This window comes from Thermothelomyces thermophilus, chromosome 3 (assembly GCF_000226095.1).
Source record: "Thermothelomyces thermophilus ATCC 42464 chromosome 3, complete sequence".
Taxonomy (NCBI): Eukaryota; Fungi; Ascomycota; class Sordariomycetes; order Sordariales; family Chaetomiaceae; genus Thermothelomyces; species Thermothelomyces thermophilus.
The window spans coordinates 14,397-32,736 of NC_016474.1; the positions used below are offsets into that span (position 1 = coordinate 14,397).

The window sequence follows — 18,340 nt, forward strand, 5'->3', positions numbered from 1 at the left end:
AAGGATCCGAGCATCCTGAGCTCGAATCCGCATCGCACTTAGGCCGGTAGCACATAGCGATCCGTGCCTTTCGCTGATGACACAACGGACTCGGGGGTTAGGCTGAACAAGACACTCACGATACTACGTTACTTCGTATCGTCGAGTAGAGGTTCAGCTGACCTTTTTCTCAGCATACAGTCGAAAACTCGTATTGACAGGCGGTTCGACATTGACGGTAATTGATCGGCGGCGCGTGGGGCAGAGAATCCGTGTCCAAGCCACAGAGACGGCATGAGGTCCCATGCACATACCTATTGTAGGAATACACATAGCAAAAGTAAAACATGTCATTGCTCTCAGTCGCGGCCAGAACACGGAGAACGAGCTAGTACATTTTACAGTTGTCATGCTACACTATGTACTTTGTTCAGACCGTGAGACAAAGAACCATGTGAGAGGCACACAATATTAGGCTTCCGAGTCGCCTCCTGAGTAAGGCATGCGTGTCAAGCTTCTCTGCTGTACTGCATCTAGGCGGCAGTGCTCAAAGCCTTTCTTCTGTGAAATCTTTCGGGTATGCCTTCAGGCATTGTATTGTTCGGAATTGGGCAATAATTAACCTCCTTTGCACAACATGCATAATTATACTGGGTTAATAATATACTGGGTTAATAATGCGACAATCGTGTGGCCGCTCCTTCGCATCTGTCTCTCGTTGCTGCCGTCAGCATAATTATGCACAGATGCCCGATAACCCTAATGGTTTACATTTTATTTACCCTAGTTGCTAGCTGCCGGCGGGAGCACAGATATCGAACTATGGAATGGTCCGCTCTCGAGTTTTGGCACCAGCGGAGAGAAGTGGATCCGATCAAAGGCGTCTGGTTGAAGTTGCCGAGCGTAGACTGAAAGACTGAGAAATTTATCGAGACCGATGTTGAAACGGCTAAAGAGTCATTGTACTCCGTATATTCGAGTAGCAAGCAAGCTAGCAATCCCCTGGGATCCCATGTTGAATTTGAAGCTGTAGGTATTGGATAACGCACCTTGGTGCGTGCGGAGGACATTTCTTCAAATCACTGAATGCCAATGCCCGATAGCGAAGCAAATGGGTGCATACTGGAAACTTACTCCAACTTGTACAGGAGAGGGCTCTTGATAAACAAACCTTTACTTGTTCTATACGGATGTGCACCCTTGCTAAACCTGGGTCTTATGGGCTAATTAGCGTAACAACGATGGGTCAAGCCACCATGGCTGGGGAGAACGGCTGCTTAGCCACATATCTATGACCCCTGTATTACGGAAGCCCGAATCGTCGCCCGTCAACGCATCAGTATCTCGCAGGGCATCTGTATTGGTGTGTGAATGAATGCTGCAAGAATAATGGGTATCCTGGAGTGGTTAATTATACTAGTGTCCAACCAGAAACGTATTCATACAGCACTATACAACAGTATATCTAACCCTATCTTGCTGTCGGCTTGAACCTGGATTGACTGACCGGAATACTTGCATCCTGACCTAAGTTGTGGCATAGCTCCTTGATTAGAACAGAAGCTGCTGCTGTGGGGACACCAGGTCCGTGTATGTACATACATACCTCGGCATCCATGCTTCGGTTCCGTCACGCTGCGCTGCCATCATCAATTCAGCACTCTGGATATGTCACGGAACACCAGCAACAACATTTCATCTCTCTCCAGGCCCACCAGCCACAAAAAAAATGACGGAAGAGGCTTCGTCCGATGAGGCTGGAAAGCTGTCCCCATGGGACAGAATAGTCCTTGTCGGATTATTCCCTCTATTTGGTAATTAGTTCCAAATTCCCATTCCCGTTCATGTGATCCTTGACCGCTGACATGTTGTCGGGACTTGGGGCAGCCGCCCGGTGGTTGATCACGTTCGCTTTGAACAAAAGTCCTGGCCTCCACTGGCGCCAGAGGTTGGCATTGACATTTCTGCAAGCCCAGCGAGCCGCTTTCCCAATCCGTCATCTCCGGTGGCTCACGCGACGCGTCTCGACGGGGGAGGCAGTCGTGCGATATTGTTCGAAAAATAAGATTCCGCACAAGTCTGTTGTCATCGACAGTCCCGCTGCCGCGTCTGGCATTGAGGGTGTGCCTGCGGCAACCCTCCATCTCCTCACTGTTCCGATAGTTGAGGAGGACGTACCTGGCCGTACCTTCCTGTACTTCCACGGCGGTGGCTTCGTCAACCCTCTTCGCGACGTTGCCCACATGCCTTTCATCATGCAATGTGCTGAGGCATGTCACGCCAGACAAGCTGTTATCCTCGAGTACGCGCTCGCTCCAGAGCATCCGTATCCCGCGCAGCTAGTGCAGTGCGTCGCGACGCTGCAGTATCTTCTCGGAGAGATGAAGCTCCGTCCGGAAGATATTGTTCTTGCGGGGGACAGTGCGGGCGGGCAGTTGGTCGGGGCGCTGCTCGCGCATTTGGCACAACCGTCGCCCTACGCCGCGGCCATTACGGTTGACGGCCAGTTCCGAGCTGCGCTCTTCGTGAGCCCGTTTGTGAGGATGCCCCCAGATGAGGGGAGCTACGAGGCAAATCACGGGAAAGATTACCTAAACCGCCCCCAGGTGGACCGCTTCATGTCGGCTTGGAAGGGGTCGAAAGACTAGGTGTGGGCGAATCTGTGTGGCGTTGAGCAAGGCGCCGATATCTGGAAACTTGTGTTCGCCCGTGGCCGTGGCCGTGGCGATCGGGGTTTGGTACTAAAAGCCATGGTTACTGTCGGCACGTCTGAAGTATTCTTGGAATGCTGTCGCTCATTTGCCAAGGAGCATGTGGGAGCAGAGACAGTGTTTGTCGGTCGACAAACTGACTGCAGGGTGCTTGGGGGCATGGACCGCGTGTTAGTGGAGTGCGAAGCCGAAGTCCATGTCCAAGCAGCGTTGGACTGCGCTGTGGGATACAACGAAGGGGCAATGCAACGGGCCATCGCATCGTGGCTAGCAGGCCTGTAAATTCGTGTCCCGCTATGGTGAGAAAGATTTGCGTCCAATTAGGACATCATCATATATGTATGTAGTAATTAGGGGTTGGCTAATGGTTGCGTCGTAGCTAATTACTGAGCCATTTAATTAGCCTCCTCCGTAACAGCTCCCTCCATAAAGCCCATCATGTACTGATTGTTATAGAACCAGTCTTCGAGTTCTGTGCCGTTCCCCATCCAAATCATGGGATTTACTCCCCTTTGAAACGCCGGGTCACTTGCGAAGCTTGCCGTTCCCGTCTCGTATTCGGATTCTTGCGAGCTCGGGCCGAGTTGGGACGGAAAGCCAAGGGCCGCCAGACAGGTGTCGACTGTGCTAGGCTGCTGACCGTCTCTTCCCTGTCCCGTTTGGGACTCGACGAACTGTGATGCGACGCTGTAGAGCACCTGGAAGAGGCGGCGGAGTCTATCCACCGCTTCAGACACGGCCGTATACGGCTGCAGGGAGCTGACGAATGCCTCCAGCCGGGCGAGGTCCGCCCTGTCCCGGGTCTCGATCACCTGGCAGAAAACGACGATGAACGGGACAAACGGCGCAAAAAGAATGGTCCTGAAACGAAGGTAAGCATTGTACATCCATCGGGCGTAGGGTCCTTATCAGACACCAAAGGTTTATTCTCCTGGAATTATTACGTACCAGTTCATGTAGGTGGAAAACAGCCCAGCAGTTGTCTTCTCTAGCACGGCCATGCACTCCTGATGGCGGGCCAACGTTTCTCTAGCAGTTTGAATGCACTCTGCTGTGAACGTGGTTGGAGATCCTGGTGGATTAGGCACGGCTCGGTGGATAAGAGTTCTGATCGACAGCCGCAAGACATGGTCCGAAATCACAAAGAACTCGGCCAACTCCCTAGGGGAGACTGACCTGAGCAAGCCGTGCCATTTGTCCTGGAAAGCTGTCAAAATATGTCATATCCCCGGCATTTTGGGGTTGACTCACCAACATCTTCTGGGTCAAAGTGTCGAGTTCGTCGAGCCGACCGAGCAGGAGCTTCGCCCTCGACTTCCTCACGGCCTCTGGCTGCCGAAGGGCTTCGGGGCAATAGAGCAGCTCGTAAATCTGGCCTTGTATTCGGGACTCGGTGATCCAAAGGTTAAAGAACGAAAGGCTGGCAGAATGCTGTGTCTCCTCATCGCGAGGCTCGGGCACAGTGACGTCGTAATCTTGTATGGTAGAAGACCGGCCAAGACGGAGAGACAAGCTTTTGTCGAGGGTATAAACTACCCAGAATAGGAGTCTTTTGCGGCGCGCCCCAGCAGATGAGTCGTTGTTGGCGTGCGTATCGGCGCGGTGGTAGCCGAGCGACTGGCACATCTCCGAGGCTTTGGACGAGAGTATCCACGCCAAGGACGGCTTCCCAAGCTCGATGGTGTAAAACGCCTTGGGCAACATGTCAGCGGAGGAATGCTAAGCGGTCAAGCTGACTTCACGCCTCTTACCCCAAGCAACAGAGCCTCGACTACATCGTCATTTGCCGGCAGGTGAAGAGGCAGGCTAGACAGAGCCGTCTCGATGTTGACGCCGCACAGACGGGCCAATGCAAGGTACTCCTCCGTCTTGTCAGGGAAGTAGTAAGCATAACCACGGTACAGAAAGTGCAAGCCGGCGTTGACAATGATAAAATGGACCGGATTATATTCCTCTGCCATGTAAAGCGCGAGGCACGTCTCTGGGAAGTGGTCAATCTGAAACAGATCAAGGATCCATGCCGCACCGATCTGTGGCTGGGCTAATCATGCTCAAACCATCAGTCGTGATCCGCCAAGGGAAACCGTGATGACCAACCGCTTACCCTTGGTGAGCTTGAGGAGCTGCAGGGTCTTCTCGATCGGGGGCACGTCGCAGCCCTCGAGGGTGACTGGTCGCACGGGCTTCGCGTGCGGGTACGCCATTTCGCGTGCTGCCGGTTGCTTTTCCATAGACTCGACCATGTTGCGCAGAGCATCTATCCTCTCCCGCACCTCAGGTCTCGAGTCTGTGCTGGCCACTTTCTGAAGGAGATTGTTTGCGAACACTGAGTGCGCCGTCAGCGACGACTCGCCTTCGACCATAGAGCCAGTGGCCTCGGTTCCGTTTGTATGGCTGCCATAGGTGGCTGGACTAGCAGAAGCGGCCGTATTATTCAGAGACGGTGGCTTGGTCGTAGATGTTGGTGCGGGTGAAGGAGAAGAAGGCTGCTTAGCGAGAAGACCCTCGAGCAAGTGAACTACCTTGTCTAGGCGACGCTCGATAGCATCAATCTTCTTCTCGCTAATACACGCGAGATTGTATCAGTGACCCCATGGAGCCACGGCGTCTGGAGGCGGGGACCGACGGCGGACATACTACTGATGAGTCAAGAGGATCCTGCTTCTCTTTTCTGGCGGCTTCTTTCCGGAGTGCGTGCACTCTATCTTCGCATGAACGCAATGGGCGCAGGGGAGCTCTCGATTGCACCGGATCTATGACGGAATTGTTTATTATATAATTAAATGTCGTTTAACACTTGAATCTCTGACCAGCAGAGCACGGCATTCCGGTTGCATAGGTAGGAATACCTACTTTCCGTATCCGACACGCGTCACACTGCACAAGGATGTGGTTAGTTTTGAACTCGCATTGGTAAGGGTTGAATTGAAGGAAGGAATTGGTGCACTTGCAGCCCGCGGTACGGGAGTCTGAGCAGGGCCCGCAGACGGAGGCGACTCGATTCCAGTCTCGTCGATTGCGTCCTCCATTGCAGTGTTACCCTAACGTCATGCATTCATGTGCGAATACACCTATCAGCCAATTTCAGAAACATGATTTAGCGCTGGCCGAGTTGGGCTGGTCGCCTTGCTTGCCTGATCGCTTCCCAAGAGAAGAGAGCTGTGGTTGGTTGGTTGCCGAGCCTTCGGGTTGGGGGAGTGCGGAAGGGCAGAAGAAGCCACGGATCCCGCGGAACGCGCGGGACCCGGCCATCTTATACACAGGAAGGGGCGGGCGAACTATGACGCTCGGGCCACATCGAGCCATTCTATTGCGTATGCACCCGACTTTAGTTAACGCAGGGCTTGGAAACGGAACTCTAAAGTGCTGCTAGTAATGATCATGAAATTGTTTTCAGAAACTACTATACGGACGTACTTGAACTCCACCCAATCAACGCCAGCCCGGGGGCTTCGGCATGTGACTCATTACGGGACAAGCTTAATTCTCTCTGATTAAGGCCCGATGAATCGTCGCTTGACAACAACCGGAGACGGACACTTTCGAATCAGGGGGTTAGTTATGCTGCCGCGGGTCAACTCCCCGCCCGGCTGCCCCGTCGGAGGACGCGTATCTGGTGTTCCAAGCTTCCAGCAGCACTTGGCGCCAAGCAGGCAGGAAGGCTCCTAGCTTGACAGGGCCCACCCAAACCTTTAAAGGAACCATCGCATTCAAACGTGCCCTCTTCTTCAAGAAGAAAGGCAAGCTCCGCCTTGCCATCGCCAACTCGTAGGTGTTGACTCTCTGCCTACCTCGTCCAGGCCGTTGCTCTTCTCAAAGCGCAACCATGGCTGCCGGCGTCGACTTCCCGAAGGAAGCAGAGCAGGCGGAAAAGGAGTCGACCTCGCAACCAACGAGCGAAGACCGGGGCAATATTAATGATACTAATAACAAGGGCGCTGAAGAAAATGGCTGGAGTGCATACCGGGTACGGCGACCATGTCCCATCAGGAATGTAGCTGCGCATACTTACTCAGCTTCTTGCAATAATTAATTACAGCGCATCTTCCGATACGCGGGGCCCTTTGAGTACACCCTCCAGGGCATCGCCATCCTGGCGGCCATTGCATCCGGCGCCGGCATCGCGTTGCAGAATTTGATTTTCGGCGAGTTTGTCACCGTCATTACGGACTATGCTTCCGGCGACTCATCTAGACAAGTCTTCCTCGACGACGTTGCAGAGCTTGCGTATGACCCCAAGCCCCATCATCGCCGCGAAGTTCCGACTTGGCTGGAAGCGAGACTGACGCGCGTGGGCGGGCAGCCTCAACTTTGTCTACCTTGGAATCGGTCGATTTGTTCTCTCGTATACGTACAACGCGCTCTTGACCTACGTTAGTCACCGCATCGTGCGCAACATCCGCCATGCCTATCTCAGGGCCGCCCTCAGTCAGGAAGTCGCATATTTCGACCTGGGCACCAGCGGTTCTATTGCAACGCAGGCCACGTCCAACGGCCGCCTGATCCAAGGCGGTATTGCCGAAAAGTTGGGCCTCACCTTCCAAGGTCTTGCTGCCTTTGTCACGGCCTTCATCCTCGCCTTTGTCACCCAGTGGAAACTCACGCTCATCACGCTCTGCATTGCTCCGGCCACCATCATCTCCATGGGCATCGTGGCTGCCATCGAGGCCGGGTACGAGACCAAGATTCTCGACATTCACGCCCAGGCCAACTCATTCGCCGAAGGTGTCCTCGCCAGTGTCCGAACCGTCCATGCCTTCGAGATGCGTGCGAGGCTGGTGGCCAAGTTTGACGAGTTCCTCTCCGAGGCACACCGATGGGGGAACAAGAACTCGCCTCTCTTCGGCGCCCTGTTCTCTGTTGAATACACCATCATCTACCTGGGATTCGGTCTTGCTTTTTGGCAAGGTGTCCAGATGTTGGCAAGGGGCGAGGTTGATTCACCCGGCCAAATCTTCACGTAATTATGATTCCCCATCATTCCATCTGTGCTCTTCCCAACCCCTAATTAATTAACGAATCAGTGTCCTCTTATCTGTCACCATCGGCTCGATCAATATCACCATGCTTGCGCCATACTCTATCGAGTTCACCCGTGCGGCAACCTCTGCCGCTTCGCTGTTCAAGCTCATCGACAGGCAGTCCGCAATCAACCCGTTCGACGACTCGGGCGAGAAGCCGTCCGAGGTCACCGGGCTGGTGGAACTCGAAAACGTTACATTTGCATATCCCACTCGCCCCGGCGTCACAGTCTTGGATAACTTCTCGCTCAGAGTGCCCGCCGGCAAGGTCACGGCCCTGGTGGTAAGCAGTGAACCCAACCGGTTTCCCATCCAGGGCACACAGCCCGGGGGGCAACGAAAGCTGACCCGACCCCAGGGACAAAGCGGCTCCGGCAAGAGCACCATTGTCGGTTTGATTGAGAGGTGGTACAACCCCTCGTCAGGGGTCATCAAGCTGGACGGACGCCCCATTGACAGCCTCAATCTCAGCTGGCTGCGAAAGAACGTCCGGCTTGTTCAGCAGGTATGGAGGTGGCGTGCGTCCGGTGGATAGAGAGGCCTTTTTTCTCTAACTCACGTATTCATGTTTCTAGGAACCAGTCTTGTTCCAGGGATCCGTGTTTGACAACATCGCGTATGGGCTCGTGGGGACCCCTTGGGAGAACGCTCCCCGGGAGGAGCAGATGGTGCACGTCCAAGAAGCGGCGAAGACGGCGTTTGCTCACGATTTCATCTCGAAACTGCCCAACGGCTACGAGACGGACATTGGACAGCGAGGGAGCCTCCTGTCCGGTGGCCAGAAGCAGCGGATTGCTATTGCCCGCAGCATCGTGTCTCACCCAAAGGTCTTGCTCCTCGACGAAGCCACTAGCGCCCTCGATCCCCATGCCGAGGCAGTAGTCCAGCGGGCGTTGGATAAGGCGGCCGAGGGACGCACGACGATAGTCATTGCCCACAAGCTTGCGACGATTCGCAAGGCGGACAACATCGTCGTCATGTCCAAGGGCCGCATCGTCGAGCAGGGCACGCACGAAGGACTCGTTGCTCAGGACGGTACTTATGCTCGGCTGGTCAGGATCCAGGACCTGGCGGTCAAGGCTGCCGGTTCATCGTCAGATGCCGAAGGAGAGGACACTGCCGCGGACGAAGAAGGGCATCCTGCCGAGCTCACCAAGACCATGACTCGGTATGCCACGGAAGACCAGGCCCGGATGGAGTCTCAGAAAGGACGGTATGACTTCGAGAACCACAAGAAGCTGGGCTTACTTGGGGTCATAATCCGCCTGGCCAAGTTCAGTCCCGAGCTCATCTGGTGGTACCTCTGCGTCCTGGTGGCATGCGTTGCAGCCGGTGAGCCTACCTACCTTTCCCACCCTTCCCAACCGCGTGCTTGTCGATTGATCACCTACGCGATACCATGACCAAGGAGAAGATCCCGCTGACGAAAGCTCTCCCTTTTTTATTTTCCCCCTTTGTGCAGCCGGCGTCTTTCCCGGTCAAGCCATTCTACTCTCTAGGATGATGAATGTGTTCACGCTTACTGGCGACGCTTTGAAGGAGCGCGGCAACTTCTTCGCTTCAATGTTCATCGTCCTGGCCGCGGGCTGCCTCGTCGTCTACTTTATATTGGGTTATGCGGTTAACGTCGTCGCATCGGTATGGATCTCGCTCTGCAGTTGCTTCCCGAGGGGCGCGCGCTAACGTTGGGGATTTCTACCAGACACTATCCCATAAACTTCGCAGGCAGATCTTGCATGACATTCTACGCCAGGATCTTGAGTTCTTCGACCGGCCAGACAACAGCACCGGAGCCCTTGCGAGCCGCGTCGACTCGCACCCGCAAGCCGTGTTTGAGCTGATGGGTTTCCAAGTCGGGCTCATCCTTATCGCCGTGCTCAACGTTGTAGGTTGCGCCGTCCTGAGCCTCGCCCACACCTGGAAGCTGGGCCTGGTGATTGTTTTCGGAGGTTTGCCTCCCCTCCTAGGCGCGGGCTGGCTCAAGATCCGCCTAGACATGAGGCTCGATCACAACGTCTCCAAGAAGACCTCGACTAGCGCAGCTATCGCGTCCGAGGCGATTACGGCCATCCGGACCGTTTCGTCGCTGGCCATCGAGGACCGTGTTCTTTCCCGCTACACAGCTGAGCTGGACCACGCAGTGGCGCAGACCGTTCAGCCCATCGCGGCTGTGATGGTTTGTTTCGGGCTGACACAGGCCATCGAATATTGGTTCCTGGCCCTAGGTTTCTGGTAAGTAATAATAATTAATTAAACCCCGTCGTATGCCAGCAGCACTCGTGTCCCGGATCATTCGGGCCTGACACACGAGGTCCAGGTATGGCTGCCGCCTCATGGCATCTGATGAAACGACCCTGTACAACTTCTTTGTTGCCTTCATGGGCGTGTTTTTCGCCGGTCAGGCCACCGCCCAGATGTTTCAGTTTTCAACCAGTGAGTCTCGCCGTCGGAGAGCTTGGAGGCGAGGCTTAGTTAGGGGCTGATGTCGTTCAAGGCATTACCAATGCGAAGAACGCGGCCAATTACATGTTCTGGATCTCTGGGCTGCAACCAACGGTGCGGGAGACCGACGAAAACCGCGATAACAGTCCAAAGTCCGGCGGCCCAATCTCGTTGGACAGTGTCCGATTCTCGTATCCCTTACGGCCGGACGCCATGGTTCTACGGGGATTGAATCTGGAGGTAAGAAGATGAAGAAACTAGAGCGCCCCGTGGCCGACCGATCCTAGCTAATAACACCGGGCAAGATCACCAAGGGCCAGTTCGTGGCAGTGGTCGGTGCTTCGGGGTGCGGCAAGTCGACCGTTATCGCCATGCTCGAGCGCTTCTACGATCCGTCTACCGGCAACATCCGCATCGATGGCGATGTCCTGAGCGAGCTTAACCCACGGCACTACCGCCGGATTGTGTCTCTCGTCCAGCAGGAGCCAACGCTGTTCCAAGGAAGCATCCGAGAGAACATTGCGCTCGGTATTGACGACCCGACAGCTCCCGTCGACACGGCCGCATCGTCCGCCACCGCTCAAGGTCCCACGGTCTCCGACTCGCAGATCGAAGCGGCCCTGCGTGCCGCTAACGCTTGGGAGTTCGTGTGTTCGCTTCCCGATGGCCTATCCACCGCGGCAGGGCCCAATGGCACGCAGCTTTCGGGGGGCCAGCGCCAGCGTATTGCCATTGCTCGCTCGCTGATCCGGAACCCCAAGATATTGTTGCTTGACGAGGCGACCAGCGCCCTGGATACGGAGAGCGAGAAGATTGTGCAGAGTGCCCTGGCCGAGGCGGCCAAGGATGGGGACCGCATCACCGTCGCCGTGGCGCATCGGCTGTCGACGATCAAAGAGGCCGACATGATCTGCGTGTTCCACGACGGCAAGATCGTGGAGAAGGGGACACACGAGGAATTAATCGCTCTCGGAGGGATGTATCGCAAGATGTGCGAGGCGCAGAACATCGAGTAAGGGGGAAGGGGGGCCGCGTGGAATAATAGTGCACCAGGGTCATGTCCCGGTCAGCGAGGTGCTCCGACTGACTAACTACCTCACTTAAGGACAACTACTTCCATACGGCAGATAGTCTCACACGAGGGAGCTGCCATTATCCTTCAGACTCCACTCAACGCCCGCTATTCAAGGGTGGAAGTGTATTATCAACGCAAAACACAATGTTCCCAGCACCGACGGCCTTCTTAGATTCCCTCTTTATTGTTCTGGATCTTGATCTTTTCGAATAGAATTAATTTTGGTAACAGGACAGATACCAATTAGTGGTTGTACTCTATTCAACTTTGACTGTCATTAATACACAATAATTAGAAGCCTTCCGGGGTAATTCATACAACTATCTCTTAGATACCTACATGATTTATCTACCTAGGTACACATAACTTCATGTCATTCAATGTCGTTAATGTCTTCGAGACAAGTAGCTGTGGCGATCGGGTCATAAAGATGAAATTTATTAATCCCATCACGACTGATTCAAGTGTTCAGCCATGCTATGAGAGAATGGGACTAATGCCAGGTACACACGCTTGTTCATCAAAAGTCACCCAGAATCATCATGCCCTCGTGGCCATGACTACTACGTAATATTGCTGACACGAGTATGGCAACCATTGAACGACCCTCTCGACGGGGGTTACTTGCTCTGGTTAGACTCAGACTTAATTAATAACATTTCGAACGGTGCAGACGTTAAGGGCGAAGCAAGGTTCTTCGTTTCGTTCTATTGGACTTTAAAACCTCAAAGTGTTGTTTAAGCGGCGGTTGGATGCCCGTTTCCAACATGGTACCCGTAGTCGAGATACGTTGATTACAAAAGGCGTGGCCATAATAGTTCTTATCAGTTGAATTGTTGTTGTCGCTCGTTAATGAAATCTCGATTCTAGCGAGTAATTAGAACGGCCACCATGACTAACGTACCTAGGTACTTATGAAGACTCTATGGTCCTTGGGCAGATGTAAGTGATATGACGACATTTCCCCCGAGATCTTGCGAATCAAGCTCACGGAGGCCAAGAAACCTCTGAGTCACTTCGTATCTAATTACTGTGGGCATCGTGGCGAGGTACGCGAAGCGAACTAATTACGACAGTCGGGGCATTTATTAATAATACCTTAGTATGTCCCGTATGTCCCGGACCATGATTAAGGCGATCGATGACCGTGTAACCACTGCCGTGTATCTTTGGTGAGCACTCCGCATCGTCCAGTTCTCCCCATATTCCACGGTTCTCTATTTGCCATCAAGGTGCACACGCGTCTCCCTCCCCACACGGAAGTGGACCAGAGGCTCTTAGGCGGCGTTGAGTGGCGGAAAGCCGGGCAACGACAACAGTCGGCTGCGCACTAGATTGCACTGGACCAACGATTTGGAAACGGTGTCCCCGCTTTGGTGAGCAATCGACTTGGCACACGAAAGAGCGAAGACAAACAGAAAGCTCGGAATGGCGTTCGCAGACAAGTCGAATGTCCGAAGCTCCGAGCACGTCATATGGACCAATCAGGGCTAACGAATTACTGATGCATGCAGCTGTCGCCGTCCCGACAAAGCCTGATACAACAATCCCGCCGACTGTAACCGTGTTGAGGAATTGCCCCTCGCCAAAGGGGGGGAGGGGATCGACCTCACAACCATGATACTCCCCGAATTTCCGCGAGGATGAATAATCCACCTATCTTTACCGATGCAGAGAGACAGAACAAGGTATTATGGCTCGCCCGGTCGCCTGATGCCGGCAGCTCTAAGACATGGGTGAAGATGGAGGGTGGCCGGCGAAGCTTGCGGCGGTCGAACCACACGAGACGGGAACCAGATGGAAGCCGCGATCGAGCCCCTCATCGAATGCGGGGTTCGCGTTGGCGTGACGGCGGGTACAACTTGCACGGGAGCGGGGTACTTCCCTCTTGCTGATGGCCCAGGGACAACTCCTTCCCGAGATGCTGTGACACATCGGCCCCCTCCGTGGCGATGGATTTATAAAGCCCCTCGCACCTGCCCGTGTCCCCCCCTGCCGCCCTCCCGCCCTTCTCTTCCACTGGTTTCTATGTCTCCTGTCCGAGGTGGTACCCAGCAGTAGCATAGTACTACCAGAAGCATCGCAACCCCCCCAAAATACTCCGTTAGCCGACCCGCAACGCTGATCAACCGACGACAACCATGGGTGAATGTCCTGTTCGCCACTCCGCCAACGTCGCCGGCGGCGGCACGCGCAACACCGACTGGTGGCCGAACCAGCTCCGGCTCAATATCCTCCGGCAGAATCAACCGGCGTCGAACCCGCAGAAGGACCTGGACTATGCCGCCGCCTTCAAGTCGCTCGACTACGAGGGCCTGAAGAAGGACCTCCGCGCGCTCATGACGGACTCGCAGGACTGGTGGCCGGCCGACTTTGGCCACTACGGCGGCCTCTTCATCCGCATGGCCTGGCACAGCGCCGGCACCTACCGCGTCTTTGACGGCCGCGGCGGCGGCAGCCAGGGCCAGCAGCGCTTCGCCCCGCTCAACAGCTGGCCGGATAACGTCAGCCTCGACAAGGCCCGCCGCCTGCTGTGGCCCATCAAGCAAAAGTACGGCGACAAGATCTCGTGGGCCGACCTGCTGCTCCTGACGGGCAACGTTGCCCTCGAGTCGATGGGCTTCAAGACGTTTGGCTTCGCCGCCGGCCGCCCCGACGTCTTCGAGGCGGACGAGTCGATCTACTGGGGAGGGGAGCAGACGTGGCTCGGCAACGACGTGCGCTACTCGCAAGGCCGCGAGGGCGTCGCCGGCCAGGGCGCCCTGGGCGGCGACGAGTCCAAGAAGGACCACAAGGACATCCACACGCGCGACCTCGAGACGCCCCTGGCGGCCTCGCACATGGGTCTCATCTACGTCAACCCCGAGGGCCCCGACGGCATCCCCGACCCCCTCGCGGCCGCCCGGGACATCCGCATCACCTTTGGCCGCATGGCCATGAACGACGAGGAGACGGTCGCCCTGATCGCCGGCGGGCACACGTTCGGCAAGACGCACGGCGCCGCCCACTCGGACAATGTCGGCCCCGAGCCCGAGGCGGCCCCGCTGGAGCAGCAGGGCCTCGGCTGGAGCAACAAGCACGGGTCCGGCAAGGGTCCCGATACCATCACGAGCGGGCTCGAGGTCATCTGGACCAAGGAGCCGACCAAGTGGAACCACAACTTCTTCGAGTACCTCTTCAAGTTCGAATGGGAGCTCACCAAGAGCCCCGCCGGCGCCAACCAGTGGGTGGCCAAGGACACCGACGCCTTCATCCCCGACCCCTACGACCCGAACAAGAAGCACAAGCCGCGCATGCTCACCACCGACCTGGCGCTGCGCTTCGACCCGGTCTACGAGAAGATCTCGCGCCGCTTCCTCGAGCACCCAGACCAGTTCGCCGACGCCTTTGCGCGCGCCTGGTTCAAGCTGCTGCACCGCGACATGGGCCCGCGCTCGCGCTGGCTCGGCCCCGAGATCCCGGCCGAGGTGCTCCCCTGGGAGGACCCCATCCCGCCCGTCAACCACCCACTCGTCGACGACAAGGACATCGCCGCCCTCAAGCACGACATCCTGGCCACCGGCGTCGCCCCGCACAAGCTCATCTCGACCGCCTGGGCCTCGGCGTCGACCTTCCGCGGCAGCGACAAGCGCGGCGGCGCCAACGGCGCCCGCATCCGCCTGGCGCCCCAGAAGGACTGGGAGGTCAACAACCCGCCCCAGCTGGCCGAGGTGCTCAAGGCGCTCGAGGGCGTCCAGGCCGCCTTCAACGCCTCGGCCCCGGGCGGCAAGAAGGTGTCGCTCGCCGACCTGATTGTGCTCGGCGGCGTCGCCGCCCTCGAGCAGGCCGCCGGCGTGCCCGTCCCCTTCAGCCCGGGCCGCACCGACGCGTCCCAGGAGCAGACGGACGTCGAGTCGTTCCAGCACCTCAAGCCCTTCGCCGACGGCTTCCGCAACTACGGCCGCGGTACCTCGCGCGTCACGACGGAGCAGCTCCTCGTCGACCGCGCCCAGCTGCTGACCCTGACCCCGCCCGAGCTCACGGTCCTCGTCGGCGGTCTGCGCGTGCTCGGCGCCAACTACGACGGCTCGTCCCACGGCGTCTTCACCACCCGCCCGGGCAAGCTGACCAACGACTTCTTCGTCAACCTCCTCGACACGGGCGTCGCCTGGAAGTCGATCGACGGCGAGCTCTTCGAGGGCACCGACCGCAAGACGGGCGAGAAGAAGTGGACGGGCACCCGGGCCGACCTCATCTTTGGCGCCCACGCCGAGCTGCGCGCCATCGCCGAGGTGTACGCCAGCGCCGGCGGCCAGGACAAGTTTGTCAAGGACTTCGTGGCGGCCTGGGCCAAGGTTATGGATCTCGACCGCTTCGACCTCGCACAGCAAGGCTCGGCCGGTCCTAAGTTGTAACTAGGCTTCTTTCTTGCAGGAGTAGCATTGATACTCATTCCCCCCAACCCAACCCACCTTCTTGGAGGCATGATGAAAATTCAAGTTTGACGTATTCGTTCTTGTGCTTTGATGTTGTTGGACTGGGAAACCTGTTTCAAGCCAGGAACACCTCGTATGAACAGATTGGCGCACATAATACCAATTCTCTCTCAAAACCACTCAACTGCTCAATAATTAGCGCAGAGGGTCCATTACAGAGTTCTAATATTACAGAAACTGTTTCCCCCAATTCTAGTAGCCCCATTTTCATTCAATTGATTTTTGGTTTTCCCTTGTGTCCCCGCCGTAGCTAAAGATAGACGAGCCTAGAAAGTCCCTACGCCCTCCAAGCCTCCCACTCCTCCCATTTTCCCCCGGACTGTTGACCTGAGCCAGTTCTAACACCTCAATGTTTGTGCACCACTTTGCAAGAACCCGAAGCGATCCCCCCCCCCCAAAAAAAAAAAAAAAAACTTCCCCCGGTCGAGGAGCGCTATGGACAGATGTAGATAAGGCCCAGATTGGTGTTATCTCGCCGGCTACGCTATGCTGCGCGCTTCGTTTCGCCATCTCGATGTTGACCGTCGACCCGAGCCGAGATGTCTCATTGCGAAAAGGCCGAATCCCGTTTTTGTTCGGAATGACACAAGAGATATTACGTCGCTCTTTGAATCGGAATGGCATCCAGACATGGTTCGCTCCTGCACGGGTAGGTAATAATATTAATAATAACACGGTCCGATGGTTTGTATCTGGTGTGTAATTACCAGTGATCGATGAGAAGAATACCTGGTGATCATTCATTGCTTCCGCCCGCGCTTGTCCTTAAGTTACATTAATTACCGGACTGCACCAAAAGGTTCGGTAATGTGTTGCTGATGTGTTTGTCGAGGAGCGCCCCGTAGGTGGACACGCCGCCCGGGAGCTTCAGGATCAGGTCCCGGAAGTACCTGATATTCTCCCGCCCGGTCCCCCGCTTGTCGGTGGCCGGCACGCGGGAGAGCACGTCGACCATGGCGCAGGCGACGTCGAAGATCTTTTCGTTGATGCCGACGCCGTGGATCCGGATGCTCTCGACAGAGATGGCCCGGACCACGCCGACCAGCTCCTCGCCCAGCTCGACCGGGTAGTGGAAGGTCAGGTGGCACGGGATGCCGGGCTCCTCCATCAGCAAGCCCAGCCGCAGCCGGAGCTGCCACAGGATGACGAGCAGCCAGAGCTGCGTGACCCTGAGGTTGGCAAGCTGCGTCTCGCAGAGCAAGCCCGTGTGCTGCGGCTCGAGGGCGCCGCGGATGGCGGCCTGGATGGCGTCGAGCGACGACGACACCAGCCGCGACCCGAACACCGTCGTCTCCTCCCGGTTGAGCAGGGAGAAGAAGGCGGTGTCGAGAGGGCGGAAGAGGGACACGAGGCGGCGCAGCCCGGCCAGGGCCGTGTCCGGCTCCGACCCGGACCCGGACCCGGACCCGGACCCGGACTCGGACTCGGCCTCGAGGGCGGGGCCCGACGGGACGACCTGCAGCGTGACGGGCCGGCGGTAGCGGATCCCGTGGGAGCGCTCCGACACCAGGATGATCCAGAAGAGCCTGTCGGCCAGCTTCCGCCTGAGGAGGTCACCGTCGCGGATGCGCAGGACGAGGCAGAGGGTGGCGGCCTCGCGGAGGAAAAAGAAGCCCTGGCTGTGGTGGAAGAGCGAGGCGTGGCCGGCGTAGAGGAAGAAGGTGGCCAGGGTGCGCTCCAGGCTGGGGTTGAACGCGCTGGAGGAGAGGTGGACGCGGGAGGCCATGGCGTCCTCGAAGAGCAGCTCGCCGAAATGGCGGTTCGAGTGCGGGATCCCGGCGGCCTCGAACGGGCGCCGGTCCGGCTCCTCGACCTGGAGCAGCACGACGGCGCACACGGCCGTGACGAGGCACTGGGCCTCGGCCCCGCGGTGCGACTCGGCCTCGGCGACCAGCAGGTCGGCGTACTCGGGGGTCAGGATCGGGATGGTGGGGTACAGCTTGGCGAAGAAGCGCTGGAAGCAGTACCGGATCACGATGCCGGGAGGCAGGCTCCGTCTCGGCGACGGCGGCGGCGGCGGCGGCGGCGGCGGCAGCAGCAGCGGTGGCAATGACCCGGTAAGCGGGGACGCGTGGGCGGTTTCGGGCGAGAGGCTCGCGGGGAGGTGCGGATATGATGACCATGCTCGACTACTACTACTACTATTGGTATTAATAGTAGTAGCCATCCCCGCCGTCGCCGATCGCCGAGCTTGCCTCCCGGGGTCCCGCAGGCACTCGTACTCGAGGCCGACCCGCACGCACCGCTGGCACGGCCGGGACTCGCTGCAGCCCTTCTGCAGCCTCTTGCACCTTTGACACGCCCTCGAGACTTGTACCCTCTTTGGCTTCGGTCGAGGCGCCGTCGAGGCAGCCTCTGCTGAAGTGGCCGCATCATGGACGAGCGACTTGCTCATTCCCGGGCGCGGGGGGGCGTCTGCATGTATGTACATAAATACACTCCTAGCGTATGATGGAGTCGTTGATGGGGCACAACAGTTATTTTATTGGCAAAGTGCCTGTAATGTGGATTTCTGCGTGGAGCGTGGAATGATGAGTGTACACATTTGCACCCACCCCCCTTTTCCCCCATTGCAGAAAGCGGGGAGGCCGGCAAATCTGGGGATGTCTTAACTAGCCCATTGAGGAAAAGGCCGCT

General features: G+C 57.1%; 5 protein-coding genes across 5 annotated transcripts; 3 read left to right on the plus strand and 2 right to left on the minus strand.

Moving 5' to 3' along the window:
• Positions 1-1,708: 1,708 nt before the first annotated feature.
• MYCTH_2117751 (uncharacterized protein) lies at positions 1,709-2,972 on the plus strand (the record flags this gene model as incomplete). Its single annotated transcript, XM_003662406.1, has 3 exons — positions 1,709-1,800; positions 1,904-2,585; positions 2,628-2,972. The coding sequence occupies 3 exons, from the start codon at positions 1,709-1,711 to the stop codon at positions 2,970-2,972; spliced, it is 1,119 nt and encodes a 372-aa protein (XP_003662454.1).
• MYCTH_111741 (fungal-specific transcription factor-like protein) lies at positions 2,928-5,582 on the minus strand. Its single transcript, XM_003662407.1, has 7 exons — positions 5,544-5,582; positions 5,328-5,443; positions 4,795-5,252; positions 4,442-4,731; positions 3,942-4,382; positions 3,639-3,889; positions 2,928-3,551 (listed from the first exon to the last, which is right to left on the minus strand). Exons 3-7 carry the CDS (start codon positions 5,051-5,053, stop codon positions 3,086-3,088), a joined length of 1,707 nt encoding a protein of 568 aa, XP_003662455.1. The 5' UTR covers positions 5,054-5,252; positions 5,328-5,443; positions 5,544-5,582; the 3' UTR covers positions 2,928-3,085.
• Positions 5,583-6,516: 934 nt separating this feature from the next.
• MYCTH_81753 (ABC transporter) lies at positions 6,517-11,565 on the plus strand (the record flags this gene model as incomplete). The annotated part of the gene is made up of 11 exons (XM_003662408.1): positions 6,517-6,657; positions 6,730-6,917; positions 6,994-7,650; positions 7,715-7,994; positions 8,070-8,216; positions 8,599-9,043; positions 9,174-9,331; positions 9,414-9,943; positions 10,029-10,144; positions 10,206-10,393; positions 10,459-11,565. The coding sequence occupies 11 exons, from the start codon at positions 6,517-6,519 to the stop codon at positions 11,167-11,169; spliced, it is 3,561 nt and encodes a 1,186-aa protein (XP_003662456.1). The 3' UTR covers positions 11,170-11,565.
• A 1,658-nt stretch (positions 11,566-13,223) lies between these two features.
• Positions 13,224-15,766, plus strand: MYCTH_2303088 (uncharacterized protein). The gene has a single exon (XM_003662409.1). The coding sequence runs from the start codon at positions 13,370-13,372 to the stop codon at positions 15,620-15,622; it is 2,253 nt and encodes a 750-aa protein (XP_003662457.1). The 5' UTR covers positions 13,224-13,369; the 3' UTR covers positions 15,623-15,766.
• Positions 15,767-15,808: 42 nt separating this feature from the next.
• MYCTH_68580 (uncharacterized protein) lies at positions 15,809-18,286 on the minus strand. Its single transcript, XM_003662410.1, has 2 exons — positions 16,433-18,286; positions 15,809-16,344 (listed from the first exon to the last, which is right to left on the minus strand). Exon 1 carries the CDS (start codon positions 18,132-18,134, stop codon positions 16,479-16,481), a length of 1,656 nt encoding a protein of 551 aa, XP_003662458.1. The 5' UTR covers positions 18,135-18,286; the 3' UTR covers positions 15,809-16,344; positions 16,433-16,478.
• Positions 18,287-18,340: the final 54 nt, after the last annotated feature.

Bases quoted from the DNA above. Each gene is read 5' to 3' on its own strand.
- MYCTH_111741 (XM_003662407.1), bottom strand. From the start codon at position 5,053: ATGGTCGAAGGCGAGTCGTCGCTGACGGCGCACTCAGTGTTCGCAAAC. The intron at 4,732-4,794 runs GTAAGCGGTTGG...GAGCATGATTAG, and splicing joins GCTCCTCAAGCTCACCAAGG to CCCAGCCACAGATCGGTGCG. The intron at 3,890-3,941 runs GTGAGTCAACCC...ACAGCTTTCCAG, and splicing joins CTTTGACCCAGAAGATGTTG to GACAAATGGCACGGCTTGCT.
- MYCTH_2303088 (XM_003662409.1), top strand. From the start codon at position 13,370: ATGGGTGAATGTCCTGTTCGCCACTCCGCCAACGTCGCCGGCGGCGGC.
- MYCTH_68580 (XM_003662410.1), bottom strand. From the start codon at position 18,134: ATGTACATACATGCAGACGCCCCCCCGCGCCCGGGAATGAGCAAGTCG.